Genomic DNA, 23,271 nt, shown 5'->3' with positions numbered 1-23,271 from the left:
TGAAGAAGAATGATAAGCTTCCTTAATCAAAAACCTGTAAGCTTGCCAAAGACAACTGGGAAAAAAAATAAGACTTTAAATTCAAGAATGTTCCACTTTGTTGAGAAAGCTTTGATATCAGAGTTCAAATGCCCTCAGTTAAAACAGTCAAACTCTGGAATAATAGAGTATGCTGTTTTTACACTGGCATTAATAGAAAGTACTAATCTTGTGTTAAATTTACTATAGATACTTTAAATGATGAAATGCAGCTAGTATGTGTTTAAGATAGCTCTATTTATCATACAATGAATGCAAAAATAAACTTAAAATTAAAACATTGTGAGGAAACCCAAAAATAAACACACCATACTTCTGTTGTCTCTTTCAATCTGTGCTGTGCTTCAGATAGTTTACTGCGTCTATGTGTGTTAGTTATTTACTAAATTGGAAACCTGCTTCTGTTTAACTCAGGCTGGCTGTATTCACTTTATGGCTAAACCTCAACATCACACACCATATAATAAAATGCTGAACCATACAAATCTATCAACAACATTGGTTATTGTCCTCTGTGCTCTGCTTTCCACTTGGACCAAAGGCAATTTGCTGTGTTACACCCACACAACCCAATTGTCATCAGTACATGTGCATGTCTGTGTGTCTGTTGCATTTTACTGTACCAACTGGAACTCATTTAACTAAATATCCAAATCTGAGGCACAAGCTTTCCCTCTGTCAATCTATCTACATAAATACATGTTTCTGCTTTAGAGGAGCAAGTGCAGTAGTCAGCAAAAAAGGGTTTGTTTTGACAAGTGTAAACCAAGCTGCTGGATTTTCTGTTTCTCCCCTACCCCCAATCAACACTTTCAGAGCACTACCTTGGAACTTTTACAACTGCAAAAAGTCCTGACAACAGCAAAAAGATCCAAAAACTATAGGAGAATTAAATTCATCTGAGCTTGGTTGCTTGGATGTTACAATGGTGAAATACAGACTAAAGGTTTATTGCCAGCAGTTTGCAGCATGAGTAGTTAAAAGACAGTTATAATCAAAAATGCAATCTGCTATTGAGCTACTTTCAAACAGTCACTTTATTCTTTGTCAAAATCTTGACAATATTCGATCTTCTAGTAGTTTTGAAAGATTGACTACAGTACAATTAGAAAGGAAGTCATTTACCTCCAGGAAGATCTGTGGCTGGCTGGCCAGGGATATTGGGAGGATCTTGTAACTGGTATGTTGTTGATGTTGAAGAGGTGCCGTCAACAGTATCATTTGAGGTCATATATGTGCCATATGTTGCAGATGGATAATACTGTGCATACTGGTTTTGGCCAAATGCAGTGTAGCCAGGATAATCCTAAAGAAAAACCATCAGTTTAAGTCATTTCTCTTGTAGCGGACCAATCATATGCTCAATGAAACCACACACTTATCAACCTAACCATAATTGAAACACAATGAAAAGAACAAAGTCAAACGAGCAATTGATACATTATCTAAAAGGTAGATCATAAGTAATTGAGGTCATAGTCTGTGTAAGCATGCATGAATTGACAGTGGAGGCAGGTGGGCCTGGGAGGTAGAAGAGCAATTAAATTCAGCTACCTACTGCAGGGCAGAGAGCATAAAGTGGGATAGGCTCTGCATTTTCAATTTCTGCGTCTAGGAGAGTTCCTGGAAATGCATCTGCAAGTACATTGTAATCACCTTAATGATTAGGCAGGCTGTGCTATCATGAGGGATGGTCACTTCAGCAAAGTAACAATGATAAAATGTTTGTGGCATTATCCCATCAGTAAGATCAAGAGGGCAGATCTTTCGAGGACAGAGTCCACACAAGTTCGCTAGCTGCATACTATAGTTGCCTTCGAGCACATCATCCAGCTCCCAGAGGATTGATGAGGATCCGCGCAGCCTCCTGACCAAAAACCACCATCCGGTCCACAGTGACCTAAAGTCCACAAGTTTCCAGTCCTTTATACGTCAATTGTTAGATAAATTGGACCCTTGACTGTCCTTCACACATGGCTGTATTGTTGTCAGTTGACTTCCTGCTAGAAGCATTGCTTTTAAATGCTTACTAAGACTGGTCAGTCTGTAGAGCACTGCAAGATTGTGTGTTGACTGCAATGCCTATGCTGTCATAAGCTCTTTCCTGGTCGAAGACAGTCATTGAGTGACTGCAGCTCCAGGTAAGCTGCTTTCTGAATTCAGGTTAGCCATAATGTCCGCCAGTGCTCCCTCAGTAAGAAATGGCCATTAACTCACTCTTATTTGATTATAGTGGAAGTGGCCATTTGGCCCCTCCTGCACATTCAGGCTTTCAAAAGCTTATCCCTGTCCAATCCACATGCCAGGTTCCTGCATTGACCGTCCCTTACATGTAGGACAATCTTAGTCTCCTTCTTTCTCCTCCCTTATTCTCCATATAGTCCCCACCCTCTTCCCCCCATACGGCTATTTAGTCCACAATCTCAAAACATCCAGGACAATGAGCAAGTATGAGACTGGCCAATCTGGGTCTGATGCTGGAAGGTTCAGATGTGTCTTCTCACGTCGTTTACCAGTCCTGGAGGGTTACGTTTGTTTGCCTTTACTCTGATAAAAACTTCGTTTCAACAAGTAAGTATGGGGGCAACTGTTGGCAAGGCACTGGTCGATATGTTTTTTAGGAAAGGAACAGCACTGAAAATGAATCCCACTCCAGACTGAATGTTACCCGATAATTATAAGACATAAGAGTAGAATAAAGCCATTTGGCTCATTGAGTCTGCTCTGCCATTTCATCATGGCTGATCCAATTTTCCCCTCAGCCCCAATCTCCTGCCTTCTCCCTATATCCCTTCAGGCCCTGACCAATCAAGAATCTATTGATGTTTGTCTTAAATATACATAACAACTTGACCTCCACGGCTGCCTGTGGCAAAGAATTCCACAGATTCACCATTTTCTGGCTAAAGAAATACTTCCTCAACTCCATTCTAAAAGGACGTCCCTCTATTCTGAGACTGTGTCCTCTGGTCTTACACTCTCCCATTATAGGAAACATCCTCTCCACTTCCACTCTATCAAAGCCTTTCACCATTCGATAGGTTTCATTGAGGTCAGACCTCATTCTTCTGAATTCTAGTGAATTCATCAAATGCCATCAAATGTCCTTCATATGACAAGCCATTCAATCCTGGAATAATTTTCGTAAATCTCCTTTGGACCCTCTTCAGTTTCAGCACATCCTTTCTAAGATAAGGGGCCCCAAACTGCTCACAATATTCCAAGTGAGGCCTCAACATTACATCCTTGCTTTTATACTCTAGTTCTCTTGAAATCAATGCTAACATTGCATTTGCCTTCTTCACCACAGACTCAACCTGCAAATTAACCTTTAGGGAACTCTGCACAAGGACTCTGAAGTCCCTTTGCGCCTCAGTTTTCTTTTGCATTTTCTCTCCATTTAGAAAATAGTCAACACTTTCATTTCTTCTACCAAAGTGCATGACCATACACTTCCTGGCATTTGTCACTTCTTTGCCTATTCTCCTAATTTGTCTAAGTCCTTCTGTAGCCTCTCTAATTCCTCAAAACTACCTGCCCCTGCACCTATCTTCATATCCACGAATTCCAGCAGATTTTTCAAGCAAGATTTCCCCTTGAGGAAACCAGGCTGACTACATTTTATCATGTGTCTCCAAGTACCCTGAGACCTCATCCTTAACAATTGACTTCAACATCTTCCCAACCACTGAGGTCAGACATACTGGCCTATAGTTTCCTTTCTTCTGCCTCTCTTCCCTCTTGAAGACTGGAGTAACATTTACAACTTTCCAGTCTTTCAGAACCTTATCAGAATCTGATAGATCATTATTAATCCCTCCACAATCTATTCAACCACCTCTTTCAGAACCCTGGGGTGTATACCGTCTGGTCCAGGTGACCTGTGTACCTTCAGACCTTTCAGTTTCCTAAGAAACTTCTCTCCAGTTATGGTAACCACACACCTCATAACATCCACCAAATTGCTAGTGTCTTCCACAATGAAGGCAGATGCAAAATGCATATTTACTTCATCCACCATTTTCTTGTCCCCCATTACTACCTCTCCAGCATCGTTTTCCAGTGGGTCGATATGCACTCTCATCTCTCTTTTACACTTTATATATCTGAAGAAACTTTTGGTATCCTCTTTAATATTAGTGGCTAGTTTACTTTCATATAACATCTTTACCTTAGTGACTTTTTAGTTGCCTTCTGTTAGCATTTAAAAGCTTCCCAATCCTCTAACTTCCTACCAATTTTTGCTGTACTATATGTCCTCGCTTTGGCTTTCATGTTGGCTTTGATTTCTCTTATTAGCCACATTTGTGTCATCTTGCCTTTAGAATACTTCTTTCTCTTTGGGATGTTTTTGCATTCCGCCTTTCGAATTGCTTCCAGAAATTCCAGCCATTGCTGCTCTGCCTTCACCCCTGCCAGTGCTCTTTTCCAATCAATAATGGCCAACTCCTCTGTCATGCCTCTGTAATTTCCTTTTCTCCACAGTAATATTGATACCATAGAACACTACAGCACAGTACAGGCCCTTCAGCCCTCCATGTTGTGCCGACCCATATAATCCTTAAAAAAGTACTAAACCCACACTACCCCATAACCCCCCATTTTTCTTTAATCTATGTGCCTGTCCAAGAGGCTCTTAAATACTCCTAATGTTTTAGCCTCCACCACCATCCCTGGCAAGTCATTCCAGGCACTCACAACCCTCTGTATAAAAAACTTACCCCTGATGTCTCCCCTAAACTTCCCTCCCTTAATTTTGTGCATATGCCCTCTGGTGTTTGCTATTGGTGCCCTGGGAAGCAGGTACTGACTATCCATCCTATCTATGCCTCTCATAATCTTGTAGACCTCTATTAAATCCCCTCTCATTCTTCTACGCTCCAAAGAGAAAAGTCCCAGCTCTGCTAACCTAGCTTCATATGACTTGTTCCCCAAACCAGGCAACATCCTGGTAAATCTCCTCTGCACCCTCTCCATAGCTTCCACATCCTTCCTATAATGAGGTGACCAGAATTGAACACAATACTCTAAGTGCAGTCTCACCAGAGATTTGCAGAGTTGCAACATGACCTCTCTACTCTTGAACTCAATCCCCCTGTTAATGAAGCCTAGCATCCCATAGGCCTTCTTAACTACCCTATCAACCTGTGCAGTGACCTTGAGGGATGTATGGATTTGAACCCCAAGGTCCCTTTGTTCATCCACACTCTTAAGTAACTGACCATTAATCCTGTACTCAGTCTTCTGGTTTGTCCTTCCAAAATACATCACCTCACACTTACCCAGATTGAACTCCATCTGCCATTTTTCTGCCCAACTCTGCAGCCTGTCTATAACCTTTGACAACCTGCAGCTCCATCCACAACTCCTCCTTCGTGTCATCCGCAAACTTACTCACCCATCCTTCCGCCTCTACATCCAGGTCATTTATAAAAATCACAAATAGCAGGGTTCCCAGGACAGATCCCTGCTGCACTCCACTAGTCACCAACCTCCAGGCAAAATACTTTCCTTCCACAACTACCCTCTGCTTTCTTCCTTTAAGCCAATTTTTTATCCAAACAGCCAAGGTTCCACTTATCCCATGCCTCATGACTTTCTGGATGAGTCTCTCATGAGGGAGGGAGGATACATATAACTTTAGCTTCTCCTTGTCAAATTTTAGGTAAATTTGATCATATTATGATCACTTTCTCCTTAGGGTTCTTTTACCTTAAGCTCTCTAATCAATTTCAGTTCATTGCACAACACCCACTCCAGAATAGCTGACCCCCTTGTGGGATGAACAATGAGCTACTCTAAACAGCCATCTCGAATGCATTCCAGAAATTTCCCTCTTTTGGAATCTAGCATAACCTGATTTTCCCAATCTGTCTGCATATTGAAATCCCCGATGTCTATTGTAACATTGCCATTTTGGTGTTTATTTCTTATCTCCGATTGTAATTTGTAGACCACATCCTTACTACTGTTTGGGGGGGGTCTGAATCCAACTCCCATCAGGGTCTTTTAACCCTTTCAGTTCCTTAGCTCTATCCACAATGATTTAACACCTTCCAACCCTATGTCACCTCTTTTTAATTATTTGATTTCATTTTTTACCATTAGCGCAACGCCGCTCCCTCTGCCTTCCTGCCTGTCCTTTTGATGCTGTGTGTATCCTTGGACATTAAGCTCCCAGCTATAATCTCTCAGCCATGATTCAGTGATGCCTAGAATATCATACATGCTGATCTGTAACTGTGAGATAACTTCATCTACCTTATTCTGCATACCACACAGATTCAAATATAACATCTTTAATCCTGCCTTCACTCTTTTCGATTTTGTCCACCTTTTATATTGCAACTCATCCTGTAATTTTGCCATATCAACAGTATTTCCTCACTACCCAATGCCTCTGTTTGTAAACCAGCTCCTCATCTTTAGCACCATCACTTCAGTTGCCATCGTCCTGCCAAATCAGTTTAAACCCTCTTGAGCAGCCCTAGCAAACCAGTCTGCAAGGATATTGGACCCCTTCGGATTCACATGTAACCCACCTTTTTGAAGTCATTCTTTCCCCAGAGGTGATCCCGTTGATCATAAATCTAAACCCCTGCCTACTGCACTAGTTCCTCAGCCACACATTCACCTGCCAAGTCATTCTATCCCTACCCTCACTGGCACTGGCACAGGCAGCAATCCACAGGTTACTATTCTGGAGGTCTTGTTTCTTAGCTTTCTACCTAGATCCATAAAACCTCTCTTCAGGACCTCCTCACCTTCTGTACCCATGTCATTGGTGCCAATGTGCACCAAGACTTCTGGCTGCTCGCCTTTACCCTTGTGAATGCCATGGACATGATCCGTGACATTCCTGACCCTGACACAAGGAAGGAAACTTTCCATCCAGGTGACTCTATCACACCCACTGAACCTCATCTCTGTTCCTCTGACTAGGGAATCTCCTATCAACACTAAAGACCTCTTTACCTCTCTGCTCTTCTGAAGACCAGACTTAGTGCCAGAGACTTATTCACTGTGGCTCCCCCGATGGTTGTATTAAAAGTTGTACACTTACAATAATGTGTAATAAGAGGGGAATGGCCGAGGGTGTACTCTGCACTGGCTGTGCTTTTCCTCTTCTTCTCCTGACAGTCTAGGGGTGACCACCTCCCTGTAGCTCCTGTCTATTACCTCCTCATTTTCCTATATGAGTTGAAAGTCATTGAGCTGGTATTCCAGTTCTTTAATACATTCTCTCAAGAGCTGCAACTCAGTGGACCTGGAGCAGGTGTGTTTATCTGAGAGACACAAGGACTCCCAGACCTCTCACATCCCACACACAGCACAAAACACTGCCCCTGGAGCAATTCTTACTAAACTACTGTGCCCCAACACTCAAAGAACTAAACTACTATCCCCTAACAGATGAGGATTAACTGAACCATTGATTATGAATGGACACTGTAAATGTGATCTAATTCCCATTATTAGATGTGGCATTCTCAGCTTTAAAATATATTATCGTGCAAAGTATTGAATATTTAACCAATTGTTCCTGAAGAAGCTTTCACAGTCTATGAGCAAGGTGCTTTATAAGCTACTGAATAATTACATGCATGAAGTAGAACACTGGCATTCATCAAATACGGAGTACAGAGAGTCTCTCAATTTTAGAGTATTTTCTTGCCTACTCCAGTAAGTTAATAAATGAAAATTTTATCAATGAGTACTGGTTGGGTTTGTTGTGATCATGCAATATTTTACACAGAATCCCACTGTCTCTAAAGCACAAGCACTGAAAGTATACAAAGACAATTTGCTTGTCTTAGTTATGTGCAATAACTTCAAAATAAGGCTGAATTTATTGACTGTTTATTCTCCTGCAAAGATGTTGTCTGACTTGCTGAGTTCCTCCAGCATTTTGTGTATGTTGCTTTGGACTCATGCTGCCATTTAGGCATGTTTGACAGGTGATCACAGCTTTGGATGGAGTAAAGGGCCAAAATGATATTAAGCAGGTGCGGATGGATTTCTGGGATGGATGAGTGTGGAGGAAGCTTGTCTTATGCGGAGAGGTTAAGCAGAATAAGCCTAGGAGCTCTAGTTCTTCTCAGCTGTAGACGAGCTGAGAAGAATTGGAGGTGACTTCATTGCAAAGTACAACATTCTTAAGGGGCTTAACATGGGTTGTTGCCATGTTGATGTTTTCTCTGGATGGGGTGTCCAGAATAATAAAAAGGTGCAGGTGCAGGCTGTTCACGACTGAGATTTCCTCTTCCAGAGGGCAGTGAATATTTAGGATATTCTAATCAAAAGAGTTGTGGAAGTTCATTTGCTAAGTATTTTCAAGTTGAATTCAATAAACTACTAGATTTTAAGGGATGTAGGGTTGCTACAGGAAAATGACACAACAAAAACAAAATGATTAGCCAAGATCTTACTAAATGATGGAAAAGGCTTGAGGGACTATACAGCACTTTGCTTTTAACTGAAGTTCCAATTTTCCATATTTCCTTATAACATAGAAGAAAATGCTATAAGGAAATATGGAAAATGGAACAAGTATTGGAAGCCTATTGATTCTATACCAGCTGAAATATCATCCATTAATTGTCTCTATCATGCATTCCCTCTACACTTTCATCAACAACTCACCTACAGAATGTGACCGAATTTCAGTGGCCAATTAACCTGCCCATCAGCTTCCTTTGGGATGTGGGAGAAAATATGGAACATTCAGGGGAAATGTGCTCATTAGAAGAATGTGAAAACCCCTCATACAGGACCTCTCTGCAACACCACTGTGTATCTAGGTTCTTATGTTCAAAGTAGTTCGCTTCTCTATGCAGTATCAATACACAGCAAAATTAATCTGGTTTTCAAACTGTTCAAGGAGTTTGGTGAACTCCCTACCAATGTTGTAAGCCTACTTGACCTTAATATAAATGCTTAAATAATGGAGGTTCTGCAATCTTTTTCTATTAAATATTTTAATGCCTAATGTATATGGGTGTGTGTGTGTGTTTGTGAGAGACAGAGAGAGATACAGAGAAAGAGAGAGAAACTGGACCTGAAACTGATAGATCCTGACAAAGAAAAAGAACGCTAGGAGCACTAGGTTGCATCAGTACGTCAGGAAGAGAAGCAGTTGATATTTCATGTTGAGAACCCTTTACCACAACTGGAGCTGACAAACCTGTAAAGTTGGAGAGAGAGCCGGGGAAATGGAGAGGACTCAGGGACTATCTGTGTTAAGATAACAATGAGTTTCAATATAATGGCAATTGGAAACGTGAAAAAAAAACAATTTGATTCAAAGAGGTACAGCCACATCCAAGGTCAGATGGAGAAAAACCAAATGGAATGGTTACTTGAAAATATTAAGTTCAATATTGTTCTGAATAACCGCACGCACACACGCACACATGCACGCGCACACACACACACACACACTTCTGTTGTACGTACTTCTGTTTCACCACCTTTTGTGCTGCTGAGAACAAATATAGGGGTTCCTGGTCCTCACTTTCCATCCCAGTAGCTTCCACACTGAATGGATCATTCTCCATCATTTCACCATCAGTTGCACCTTCCCCACTTTCATCTCTTCCCTTACCATACCCTCCACAAACCAGACAGTCTTTTAAGGTAAAGCAGTGATTCAACTTCACTTCTCCCAGTTTACTGTATTGTAATTCAAGCTCTTAGTAAGAACTCCTTTACAGTGGAGAAACTAAACACAGATTGTACGGCAGCTTTGCAGAACATCACTGTTCAGTCCTCAATGGCAACTCTGAATTCCCAGTAGCCTGCCTCTTTAATTTTCTGTCCCACTCCCACCCTAAATACACTTTCTTCAGTCTACATCACCTGTTTTTCAAAATAATTGTTACCTTGAAAATTTTGTCTGAATCCTACCACAAACATTTGCTCAGTTGTCACCACGCATCTCTCTTAGCAGCTTAACACACTCGTTTTCTCAAAATTCCATTTCTGATGAAAGATCCTCGATCCAAGATGCTGCCTGACCTGCTGAGTGCTTCAACAATTCCTGTTTTAGCTTCAACGTGTATCCAGACCTGTACATTGCTATCCTTAAAGGGGTCACTTAGGTAGGAAATTTGGAACATAAAACAGTACAGAACAGTACAGGCCCTTCAGCCCATGATGTTGTACTAACCTTTTAACCTACTCCCATATCAATCTAACGCTTCCCTCTCACATCGCGCCCCCCCACCCCCCCCCCACTCACTCTTCTACCATCCATGGTAGGGAGGAAATGCTCATCAGGTCCCCACCTGGTCAGCACTGCTGCACTTTCCTTGCACTTCCAAGCATTTTCCTCATTTGACCCTTTCTCTATACAATGAATTTAGATGGCAACTGGACTGGTTGAGTGGGAAACCTGTTCTACTTCTCAAAAGCAAACAGAAAGTGCTGGGGACAGTCAGCAGACCAGGCTGCATTTCAGATTTCCAGAGTCTCCATTTTTTTTTTGTTTCTTTCATTTTAATGCCCTCTCCTTGCATCAAAGCCCAGAAACCACCAAGGAAATGGTGCTGGGACATATGGGGCACAAGTGTCATCCCAGCTGTAAATGTTAGAGGGAGAAACACTTGTCTCCTAAAACCTCATTACTTGTTCTTAGATGGCCTTTGCATGATGTGGGCCTTGTCCAGCAACAGGGATGGGAAATCTATCCTTTTAAATGGCCTCCCCCACTTATGGTTTCTAGTGTGTGGGACTACTAATTTTCATTCCTTCACTCTCTCAGTATTTCTTTGTTGCCTCATGGAAAGTAATTATCATTCATTGGTATGGACCCCCATCACCCAGGACATGCCCTCTTCTCATTGCTACCATCAAGGAGGTGGTACAGGAGCCTGAAGGCACATACTCAACGATTCAGGAACAGCTTCTTCCGCTTGCTGTCTGATTTCTAAATAGACATTGAACCCATCATTACTTTTTTTTGCACTACTTATGTAATGTAACTATTTTATACATATGTAATTGATCGTAATTCACAGTTTTTTATGTATTACAATGCATTCAGCACTTGTACTCTTTTGCTATTTGTTTGGAACTGGAGTCAAGATGAAACATGATCTAAGAAGTATACTACGGAAAAAAGCTTGAAGCTGACATTGAAATCTAGACAATAAAGATTTACTTTAAGTTACAATATCACATTAAGATATTTACATTTGAAATTCTGAAATATAATTCTAAAACACATCAAGATCACAGTTGGAAAATATGCAGGCTCAGACACTGGCAGAAATGGGAACTCTAATGCTGATTTAACACCCTCATTCTGAAGGCACAAGACAGCCAAGTGTCCCACACAATTGTTATCTATGATCCCCTTCTAACACTGTATAACTGTGAGGTTAGGTGAGATAAGATCAGACTGAAAAAGATTAGCCTGGCAAAACACAGATTAGCTACACAGTGACAGTGACCTGAAAGTATGGAAGCCAGTGACATTTATGGAGTATGGTCAGTGAGTCTGCCTCTGAGTTCAGGAAAAGATAGCTAACAAAAGAAAATACCTGATGGGAGCTGTTGAAGCTTGTTGAATTGGAAACGGAGTTGCTGCTTGCGTATATACCCGGGGATGGTGCAAAACTAGAACCTGTGATTAAAAAAAATAGAAATATTACATGTCTTTAAGGATAAGAATATTAATGACAGGCGCAGATGTTAGAAGTGAAGCAAAATAGTGTTGTGAGTACTCTCTATATTTTCAGTCACTCCAATAAATGTAATACCAATGCCGATTCATATTTTCATTCATTTTTTCAGCAGATAGGTGCTGCGGCAGGCCAGTATTTATTATCCATCCCTACCGATGGTCAGCCATCTCTCTGGTGAAGGTACTTCCTCAGTGATGTTGGGTTGAGAGTTCCAGGATTTAAACCCAGTGATCGTGAACGACCAGCAGTAGGATTCTAATTCAGGATGATGTACAACCCAGTCACTTGCTGCTCTCAACCTTTTGGATGGTAGAAAGCATGGATTTGAGAAGTGCAGCCAGGGTAGTCTGGACCAGTAACTGTGGTGCATTTTATGGAGAGATGGCGCACACTGCAGCCACTGTGCGCCCATGGCAGAAGTAATTAGTATGCATGATGGTGAATGGATGGTATTCAATTAGGATTTCTCTTGGCTAGTTCTGTTCCTAGACAGGTTTTAGCCCAGGGCTGGAAACCCCATTTAAAATGACATAAATGCTGTCTTCTGTACTATACATTAATTTCCTCTCTCAATCCCTCTTCTCCCTACTGCAATTAACTCCTAGCTACGACTCCCAATCTTACTCAGCAGTCAAGCCCTGACTGAGACCTAGCAATTGTTTCAGCATGACTTCCCTTCATACAATCTGTACGACCCAATCAGCTAATGGGGAAGATCTATCCATCACACTATTACCTTCGGCCTCAAGTGTTGCACCTGGCAGTACCCCTCTAACTCTCTGTCCCAACACCACTAAATTTCCAAACCAATAGTCAATACACTTCTAACGACAGATGCGAGCAAAAGACAACTACCGGTACTACGAATTCACTGGACTGGAATACAATCATTGTCTTACTGAAAGTAATAGCATTTTATGGGAAGGACATGACTTCCCATTGATCTTCTGCTATGGGGCTTCTACCTTGAACCCTGCTTTGTGTGAAACAAAGACAGTATTATCCCAGGAGATTTAACATTGAGAAGTCACTGGAAGTAGGATCACCAGTACTGTGTTTGAATATAAATATGTTATCCATTCTATCAATTGAAGCTTATACATTTCTGCCATTATATGATTTTCAGTTCTAGTAAGACACAGTGTTGTGAAGATGGAGCAGCGAATAGCCCAGCTCACTAGGGTTTCTCAAGTCACTCTGTCACTTTAGTTGGTTTGTATAAGTGACCTTTAGCAAAGGTTGCAAGTGGATCACCTTGACTTAGTAAAGTATTATCACTGGATTTAAATCCTGGTACTCCCTACCCAACATCACAGTGGTAACACAACCAGTCAAAGGACTGTAGTGGTCCCAGAAGGTGGATTATCATGAGCCTACATTTTGATAATTAGATACAAGTCTGCAAGAGTGGAGAATGAATTGCTCCAAGGAATCTGCAGGGCAAGTTTGTCCATGTTAAAAGTTTCTTTCAACAGTTCTGATGAAAGTTTTTTGATAATGTTTATACCGTTTTTTTCTCTCTACATATGTTGCCCTACCTGGTGGGTATTTTCTGTTTATACATTATACGGGTTTCAAACTCCAGCAAATATTATATAGAGGAAAAGTGCAAATAATATATACTTTTCAAGAAAGGAAATAAGCTAAATACTACCGAATTTAAATGGTAGGGTCTGTCTAACACTTGAGTGGAGTAAGTTCCAGAAAAATTATAACAATGGCCAGAGTTATCAGTCACTTGGAAAATTGTAGCTTGATTTGAGAAAGTCAGCATATGTTTGTTAAATGAAAACAATGTCTAACTGATGTAGTAGAGTTTCATGCTGAAGTAGAAAATTATAATGAAAGAGATGCGTTTGGTGGACTCTTTTTGGGACTTCCAATATGGATACAAAATTGGCTATTTAATAGGAAAATAAAGTAGCAGTGAAAGAAGATTTGAAAATAATGCTGGAAATACTCAGCAGGTCATGCAGTATCTGCGGATAGAAAAGCAGTTATTGTTTCAGCTCAATGACCTTTCATCAGAACAAGAACAAGTTAGAAACCAAGCATGTTTTGTGTTGTGGGGAAGGGGAAGGGGGGAGAGAACAAAGTAAGTGCTTGTGGTGGGGTGGCGTCACATTTACAGATGATACACAAAGTGGACTGTGAAATGGATAGAGCCATAGCGCAACATCGCAGAGAAACAGGTCATTTGGCACCGCTCATCCATGCCCACAAAAGTTAGTCTGATTTTGCCCCTACACCTCTAAACGCTTCCCATCCATGTGCTTATACAAATATCTTTTAAATGTTGTTGTTACATCCATCTCATTTACTTTCACTGGCAGCTTGTTCCATTTGTACCATCATAGACTTGGGCCCTCTAGTTTTTGGTTCCCTTTCCCTGGGAAAATAAAGTCTAGACACATTCACCCTGTCTGTGTCCCTCATGATTTTATGCACCTGTGTAAGATCACCTCTCAGACTCCTGTTTTCCAAGGAATAAAATCAGTGTCTGCCCAACCTCTCTACGTAAGTTAGACCCCCGGGTTCCGGCAATATTCTCATAAGTCTTTGTTGCACTCTTTTCTTTAGCAGGGTAACCAAGACTGTACATGATACTCTAAGTGCAGCTTTGCCAATGTCTTGTACAAAACTGCAACACGATGTCCAAACTCTTGTACCCAGTGGTCTAACTGTGAAGGAGAACATGCCCTGCCTTCTTCATCAGCCTGTCCACTATGAAGCCACTTGCGGTGAAATACTCTCTGTTCCCCTGAGTGCTACCATTCAATATGCATTGAACATAGAACAGTACAACACAGTACAGGTCATTCAGCCCACAATGTTGTGCCCACCTTCTACCCTACTCCAAGATCAATCTAACGTTTCCTTCCTGCATAGCCCTCTTTTCTCAATGTGCCATGATAGGAAGCAGGGATCTTTGATGTTGAGAAATATTAAGTATTACATTTTTTTTGTAGCAAGAATGAGAAGAGGTAATATAAACCAGAGGGCACAATCTAAGTCAGTACTAGATCAAAATATCCATATCCACAGCTTACTGAAAGTGTCAGCTTGAGAAACTGGTTAATAAAGCATATGGAATTTCTGACTTTATAAACAAAGGCACAATATACAAGAGGAAATAAGCCATGATAAACATTTATAAAACATCAGTTCAGCTACAAGTGTAGAATCATTTTAGTGTCAGCTATTGCGATATTGTTGTTGTTCCTTTATGCTCCTTGTGGTGCATCAGGCAGCATTTTTGCCATTTCCATAGTGTTTGCCTGTTTTTTTTATATGAGGCTGAATCGCTAGCTCGATGCTCAGTCCAGCACGGATGGAATTCGAATAAGGGACCATTCACCTCAAAGTCAGGTGCTGATGCCACTATACCCCTGGCTGGCAGGTCTGGCTGAACTATGAGTGGGATATAAAGGCTTTGATAAGGGTGCTGAGATTACTTACTGTGAGGGAGTCTGAAATCCACTGCCCTGGGTAGTAGTGGAAGTGGGTTCAATGGCAGCATTCACAAGAGAAGTGGAAAAGCATCTGAAAAGAAAGAATTTGCCGGGCTATGGGGAGAGGGCAGAGAATGGGGACACTGAGGCAGTATGCAGCTAGGCATAGCTCAAATGGCATCTATAAATTTGCTGATGATACAATCATTGTTGGCAGAAGTACAGATGGTGATGAAAGGGCATATAGGAGCGAGATACACTGGTCAGTGGAGTGGTGTTGCAGCAACAACCTGGCACTCAACGTCAGCAAGACCAAAGAGCTGATTGTGGATTTCAGGAAGGGTAAGATGAGGGAACACAAACCAATCCTCATCAAAGATCAGAAGTGGGGAGAGTGAGCAAGTTCAAGTTCTTGGGTGTCAACATCGGTGAGGACCTAACCTGGATCCAACATATTGATGCAGCTATAAAGAAGGCAAGAATACTGGCTAAATTACATTAGTTTGAGCAGATTTTGTTTGTTAACTAAAACACTCAAATCCTTCTATAAGTGTTCTGTGGAGAGCATTTTGACTGGCTGCATCATCATTTGGTATGGGTGGAGTTGGGGGGGGGGGGTGCTACTGCACAGGATTGAAATAAGCTGTAGAAACTTGTAAAATTAGTCAGCTCTATCATGGGTACCAGCCTCTGTGGTATCCAAGACATCTTCAAGGAGTGGTGCCTCAGGAAGGCGACATCCATCATTAAGGATCGTCACCACCCAGGACAAGCCCTCTTCACACTGTTACTGTCAGGAAGGAGATACAGAAGCCTGAAAGCACACACTCAGTGATTCAGGATCAACTTCTTCCCCTCTGCCATCTGATTTCTAAACAGATATTGAACACTATCTCACTACTTTTTTACTTCAGTTATTTTGCATTACTTATATTAACCATGATATAATCATATACATACTTACTGTAGCTCAGTTTCTTTGCTATTTTTATTTATCGAGTATTTCATTGTGCTGCTGCCGTAAAGTTAACAGATTTCATGACATTTGCCGGTGATATTAAATCTGACTCTGATTCTGATATTCAGTGGCCTCCTTCTGCACTGTGAAGTTCAATGGTTCTGTGAAGTTTTACACGTGCTTGCAAGAACAGCTTCAAGCTGGTTAATCAGCCGAAACAGAATTTCAAGTGCCAGAACTTCTAAATGTACCTGATCCTGAGCATTTCTGGAGCTTACTCTGTAAACCTAAGCCCCTGATCTTTGTCTGATTTATTTGCTGAGATCTCGGCGGGTCTGCTTTGGTGTCAGATTTTGTTGATGAGCCACGATGTGGCTAATGACAGTGCTAACCTCCTGGAGAGCAGCTGCAGGAGGATACTGGTTCCAGAGATTCACCAGGTCACCTGAGAGAAATGTTGTCATTTATCATAGTCATATGGTACAGAAGCATGCCTTTCTACCAACCATGCCCATACTGACAAGCAGCTACACTAATCCCATTTACCACTACTTCAAATACTTCCTACACGCTGGGAGTATGTGCTTCCACCCCCTTCTCAGCCAGATTCCAACCACTCCGGGTGAAAAAAAGTTCTTCATATCCCTTATAAACTTCTTAAAACCTTATCTTAAAACAATACTCTCTGGCATTAGAAGTTTCTGATATAGGGTATTTTTTTAACTGTCTAGTCTCTCTAATTTTATGTACCTCTAGGACAACTGCAAGAATGGAATATGTGTGGTACATCAAGTTACTGAACAACCGTCACCCCTTTACCAAACCAACTTTGAATCCAATTTGCAAACTTGCTTTGGATTTCATGGCCTCTAACCCTTTGGACAAGACTTCCACATCACACCTTAATAAAATAAATTACCTAATAGTTGGGTTGAGTTGTTCTCCATCCTGGCAATTTACTTCCAACCGATTCATCACCATACGAGGAGACATACAATTAACAGTGGGCTGATGATGCCTCCTTGTATGGTGATGAAATGTTTGCAGGTAAATTGCCAAGATCCGAGAACAACTCAACATAACCTTCATGCACCTGCGCTACCCCAATTTCTGAATTATCTCCAACTCACTCAATTCTACATCAACTTTCTGCAGACTACAGTACATCAAACTCAGTTCCCTCCTCAAATATACAGTATTCTATTTCTACTACCTAATCAGTCAGGACCTCCTACTAACAAGCCATGCTGATTATCTTTGGTCACCCCGTGCCTTGCTAAATGAATCAATTTTTCCTTCAGCTTTCAGTGATTTACAGCAACGTATCCATTACTGTCAAGTAAAGGCTCTGTATTTGCAGGTCCAGCTGCTTCATCCCATCACACCCAATTTGCCTACCCCCCTCTCTCTCTCTCATTGGTACTGGAAGATAGACCGATATTTAAATACATAAAGGAATCTACAATGATACATGCAGCATTTCTCTACTCTGTGTCTACTATTGCACAAGGACGCATCTTCTCCCTTAAGATTTTCTGAAATAGTCTAGCCTAAATACTCTTGCAATATATACACAGAGTACAAGTCTTGTAGTGGGAACAAACAACTAGCGGAGTCACATACATTGAACTAATTCCTGATAGAAATCAGAAAAAACTGGGATAGAGCCAGGACAGTGGTACTTCTCCTCACTCTTGCAGCCAGTGACTTCCCAGGACAAAGCTCGTTAAATTAGCAATATAGTTATTTCAGGACATAGGCTAATGCATTAAAGATATGGAATTCTTATATTCACTTTGCAGATGGATTGAAGATATACGATCAAATTTGCAGAATAATTTTAAGAGTGAGATAACTTAATGCCACCGTGCAATTTGCTAATTAATTTATTACCCAGAATAAGAACAGGAAGGACCAGAAATGTCAAAAAGAAATAAGTAGGTAAACAGACAAAGAGGTTTAAAAATAGTAACACACTAACCTTGCATCTGATAGGAATAAGGTGTTTGGCCTGGTTGGGGTGTAGTAAATCCTGGGCTGTAACTAAGGCATCCAGTCTGTATTGCAGATTGTGCTTGTGGTAATCCCCCTTCTGTCTTGATTCCTGACAACAGCATAGCCAAACTGGTTGAAATAATATATTTTCTAATCTGGTTTCTTGAAATGAAATTTTAAATCCTTGGTTTTGCAGGTGACAATCGATTAAACAAATGGCAAAATGGTGTTCAATAACTAACTTATGACTTACCATAAGTAGGCAATCCATAATGCTGGCCTGTTTGAGAATATGCGGCATAAACTGCTGGCTGCTGCATTCCCGAATACTGAGTTTGTCCCGCATAAGCCGTCATTGACTGTGCTGTGGGTGTGGAAAGAATATGTGGGTATGGCCTATGAAGAAGAGACAGAGAGGTGAGGTGCCCACTCCTATGAGAATCAGACATTGTTGCACCTACAACACAGAGACAAATAGTGACATCAAGATTTGTTTGAGCCTCAGGTAAGCTGCTACTTCATTACTTCATGATGTCAGTTTGTTATAAAAAGGATCAATGCTGAACTTATTGTTTCTGATGTAAAATTATCCACTTTCATCTTTTCTGATAACATGACTAGAAATAATACAAAGAAATAAATCAAGTAAGAGTTCAGAAATATTAACATTAAAATTTTGTTTCCTTTTAAAATAAATATGTGAATACATTTCTGGAAATTGTTCACATTGACTTGTGAAAACTTTCTTCTACTCACTTAGAAGGATAAAGCTGTGGTGAATAATGATGTATTCCTCTTGGACTATATCCACTACTTGTTATTACTACAGGAAAAAGGAAAGACAAGTGAAACATTAAATGACAAGCAGAACAAATGAATTTTGGACTTTGTGGCACAAACTCAAGTTAAGCAGGTGTGAGATACGGACTAAATTTAAATTGCCATCAGCAGAAATAAATGTACGGTACTTGGAAAATAAAATTTAACATGATTAAAGGAGTTTCAACAAACTTTGATTATGATTGCTACAAAAATGCTGGTTGGAATATAAAATGCTTATAACCAGAAATGGAATTTCGCCCCTTTTCATGGGCTAAATCTCCGCTGTATACAGTGATTATGACCCATCCAATTTCCTGTGGGGGAAAAAAATGTGAAATTGGCAAAAAAGCCTTTGAGAAATATGTTTCCCAAAGGAAACTCCAAAACTAAAAGTACACTTTCTATCGGGAATGTATACAATTGAGTGCAGCTTCAACTGGGTTCCGCAACATTACGATGAGGGTACCAGCTTCATAGATGCTTCCTTTCGGCAGCAAATATCAGGAACACGCATCATAGCCAGCACAGAGAAGACAAAGACCGCAAGGGTCCGGTACTGCTCCTAGAGTCCCTGATTCAGAAAAATGATCTTGCGTATCCAGGAGACCAGGAGATCAACCTAACCATAGAGCAGGAAGTGGCTGGCTCCAGTTGTCACCTCCAGATGACGAAGTCCTTTTACAATGCAGCAGCACAGAAATAAATTTCCAGATCTCTCTCAATGTGTGAAAGAGTGAGCTGCAGACTGCTGAAAACATTGTTGCAGGCCATTGCACAAATAAAATTGAGAATTCTTTCTTTGATGAGTTGTGATTAGTGTAGATGGTCTTGATAAAGAGGGTATGAGGGATTATAAAGTCTTATCTGGTCTCCCTTGCTTGAAGATTAAAGCATGGATATATTATGTAAGTCTATCTGTAAGGGAGCAGGTAACAGACCATGTTGTCCTCACACTTCTGCTGCTCCTGCACCTCATGACCTTTGGGTTCTGGGTCTCTACTTTCTACCGATGCAGTCACTAGTAATTTTGGAAAACTAAAGATGTTTTTCACAATGGTTCAGATTGTTGTAGAGTGACATGGAACTTTTAATGTGGAACAGCACGGCACAGGAATAGGCCCACTTGGCCCACATGTTGTGCTGAATTAATTTCATTAGCAGTCAATTGCCCAACTAAACTCATTCCAAAATTGATGTGAGCAGCCAGGGATGTGGCCCTCTCGCCTACTAGCAGTTACCTCTCTGTGCAGTGTCGGTCATGGAAAACATCTGGTAGATGAAGACATCGTGCATGCTTCTCAAAAAACACCGCATTGATCATCAAGAAATTTTTCTGATGATTCACGACCAGCTGCACAATGGGGGAGTGTAATTTTTTCCCCATCGAGGAAATTGTTCCAGGTTTTTAAATGGAATTTTAATAGTCCACAAGTACTGTCAATGGCTGCCTGCAAGCAGTGGGTGGATCCCAGTAAGTAGGATGACAACTGTATGTCACGGGATGTCAACGCAATCATTTCTCTGGAAGCCCAGGACCCGAGTGAGGTATCTGATGTACCAGCTGACAGTTGGGAAACATGACAGAGCTCTGTTCCAGCTAATCAGAAAGATCCCAAATGTGAGGTAGATGACACTTATGGAGAGAGCAGCCCAGGCACTGGAGAGGATTAATCATCTCATTGATGATGCCTTGGAAACCAATCTATGAATGCTAGGGACTCCATACAATGTTTGAGGGACTGCTGTCAATTCTGAAATTGTCTGGGCAAGTCTCCTGATTTCAGTGGACATTTAAATAGGTACAGAAGTGGAACCTGGTGTAGCCCAAACATCTTAAGGTTTGACGTGTTGTGCATTCAGATATACTCTTCTGCTCATCACTGTTGTAACACATGGTTATTTGAGTTAATGTCACCTTCTGGTCAGATTGAATCAGTCTGGCCATTTTCCTGTGACCCCTCTCATTAGCAAGGTGTTTTCAAACACAGAACTATCACTAATGGGATTTTTTTTTTGTTTTTCATACCATTCTCTGTAAACTCCAGAGACTGTTGTGCTTGAAAATCCAGGAGATCAGCAGTTTATGAGATACTCAGACCAGTCTGTCTTGCACCCAACAATTATTTCACAATCCAAGTCACTTAGATCACATCTCTTCTCCATTCTGATGTTTGGTCTGAACAGCCAATAAACCTCTTGGCCATGTCTGCATGCTTTTATGCATTAATTTGCTGCCACATGATTGGCTGATTAGACTGTCTCTGTCCCCAATCCCCCTCCACACCAAATAGCATGAAGAGAGAGAGATTTTCTTTCCAGAATCTCAGTCAACTCATTCAACTGAGTCCTGCAGCCTAATATGGCTTGGTATGGTAACTGCTCTGTCCAAGACCGCAAGAACTTAAGGGTGGTATAGTAGTGTAATGTTTAGTGCACAGCCTTACAGCACTAGCTGTAAGATTGGGTTTCAATTTCCTCCACTGTCTGTAAGGAGTTGTACATTCTCCTGTGACCATTTGGATTTCCTTTGGGTGCTCCAGTTTCCTCCCATATTCTATAGACGTATGGGATAGCATTAGTAACTTGTTGACATGCTATGTTGGCGCTGGAAGTGTGAAGATACTTGCAGGCTGCAGACCAGCCCCAGCACATCCCCAATGGACATGATGCATTTCATTATATGTTTCAATGTACATGTGACAAATAAATCTAAGCAACACACACAAAATGCTGGAGGAACTCATCAAGCCAGGCAGCATCAATGGAAAAAAGTAAACAGTTGACATTTCGGGCCGAGAACCTTCAGGATGGGTTTTGGCTCGAAACATCCACTGTTTATTCCTTTCCATAGGCACTGCCTGGCCTACTGAGTTCCTCCAGCATTTTGTGTGTGTTACTTGGATTTACAGCATCTGCAGAATTTCTTGTTTGTGACAAATAAAGTTAATCTTTCTTTCTTTCAGCTTGCAAACAGTCGTGGATACAATTCAGTCCATCCAAAAAACAGCTTCCCCTCCATGGACTCCATCTACAGTCCTTGCTGCCTCAGAAAAGCAGCCAGCACAATTAAAGACCCCTGCAACCAAAATGAAAGGATGCACCATCAGGCTCATGGAGAGCTTCTATTCCACTATTATAAGACCATTGAATGGATCTCTTGAACAGTAAAGCTGATAACTTGACCTAATTTCTATCTCATAATGGCCCTTGTATTTTACTGTCTACCTGCACTGCACTGTCTCTGGAACTGTAATGCTATATTCCACATTCCGTTATTGTTTTTTGCTTGTACAACCTCAAAGTACTTATGCTTTGAAATGATCTGTTTGGATGGCATGTAAAGCAAAGACTTTCACAGTATCTCAGTACATGTGATCATGATAAAACAATTACCAATTAACCTGAAGGGTGCCAATAGTGGATTACATCTAGAAGGCTGAAGAGGGATATGAAATGAAGAGGCGACCTCATGGAAATCTGTAAGAACATTGGTGGTGTAGGACAAGTGCAGGCACTTGAGGAGGGTTAAAAGCCTAGGAGTGGGAGGCTGATGACATACTTAAAAGATCTGCATACATTACGCTGTTCATCACCGTCCCCAGGACTGAATGAAGGAAACTTCCTTTTACTGTGTAGAATCCAAATGGTATTACAGAACCCAGACTGTGCATATGGTTGAGCCCCTTTGATGATTTATAGTACTGTGCAAAAGTCTTAAGCACATATATATAGCTAGGGTGCCTAAGACTTTCGCACCATACTGTAGTAGTTTTATGTGTTGCATTGTACTGTTGCTGCAAAAAAAGCACAAATTTCCAGACATGTATAAGTGATGATAAACTTGATTCTGATATGGGTCTCTATTGTGAACTGAGAGTGGGAAGGGGCAGGGAGAGAGGAATCAAGGTTGGGAAAAGGGGCAGGGAGAAGGGAAGGAGCAGGAGTGTTTGGAATCAAACGACCTTGCCTGGTGTCTCAGGGCTGGGTGTGCATTACCTCCCACTCCACCACCCAGCACTCCTTTTCTGCCACCTGCCCCACACCCCTCCCATGGCGCACCACCCTCACTATTCCCAACATCCTTTGCTCTTGCCAGATTTACAAACTCGCTCTTGACAAATACAGTACTGTGCAAAAGTCATATATACACTTAAGACTTCTGCACAGTACTGTATCAGAATTTCAAAAAATCAAAACACATTTTCTATCCAAACAAAAAAAGTACTGATGTATTCTGGTGAATACTGTAAAATCTGATTTGGTTATATTTTTAATATGGTTACAAACTTGTGATAACTTAAAATCTGTTCAATTTTAG

General features: G+C 41.1%; 1 protein-coding gene across 15 annotated transcripts in view; it reads right to left on the bottom strand.

Moving 5' to 3' along the window:
* eya4 (EYA transcriptional coactivator and phosphatase 4) overlaps window positions 1–23,271 on the bottom strand; it is a 421,501-nt gene that overhangs the window by 105,947 nt on the left and 292,283 nt on the right. For all 15 annotated transcript variants that reach the window (XM_073056352.1, XM_073056353.1, XM_073056365.1 and 12 more), the window contains 5 exons: window positions 18,888–18,954; window positions 18,385–18,527; window positions 18,118–18,240; window positions 11,583–11,665; window positions 1,165–1,345 (listed from right to left, as the gene is read on the bottom strand). In XM_073056352.1, the coding sequence (XP_072912453.1) occupies window positions 1,165–1,345; window positions 11,583–11,665; window positions 18,118–18,240; window positions 18,385–18,527; window positions 18,888–18,954 (597 nt within the window). The remainder of the gene's footprint in view (window positions 1–1,164; window positions 1,346–11,582; window positions 11,666–18,117; window positions 18,241–18,384; window positions 18,528–18,887; window positions 18,955–23,271) is intronic.

Source organism: Hemitrygon akajei, chromosome 9 (genome assembly GCF_048418815.1).
Source record: "Hemitrygon akajei chromosome 9, sHemAka1.3, whole genome shotgun sequence".
In the NCBI taxonomy this organism is placed as follows: domain Eukaryota; kingdom Metazoa; phylum Chordata; class Chondrichthyes; order Myliobatiformes; family Dasyatidae; genus Hemitrygon; species Hemitrygon akajei.
This window is presented reverse-complemented; position numbering and strand designations above follow the sequence as displayed.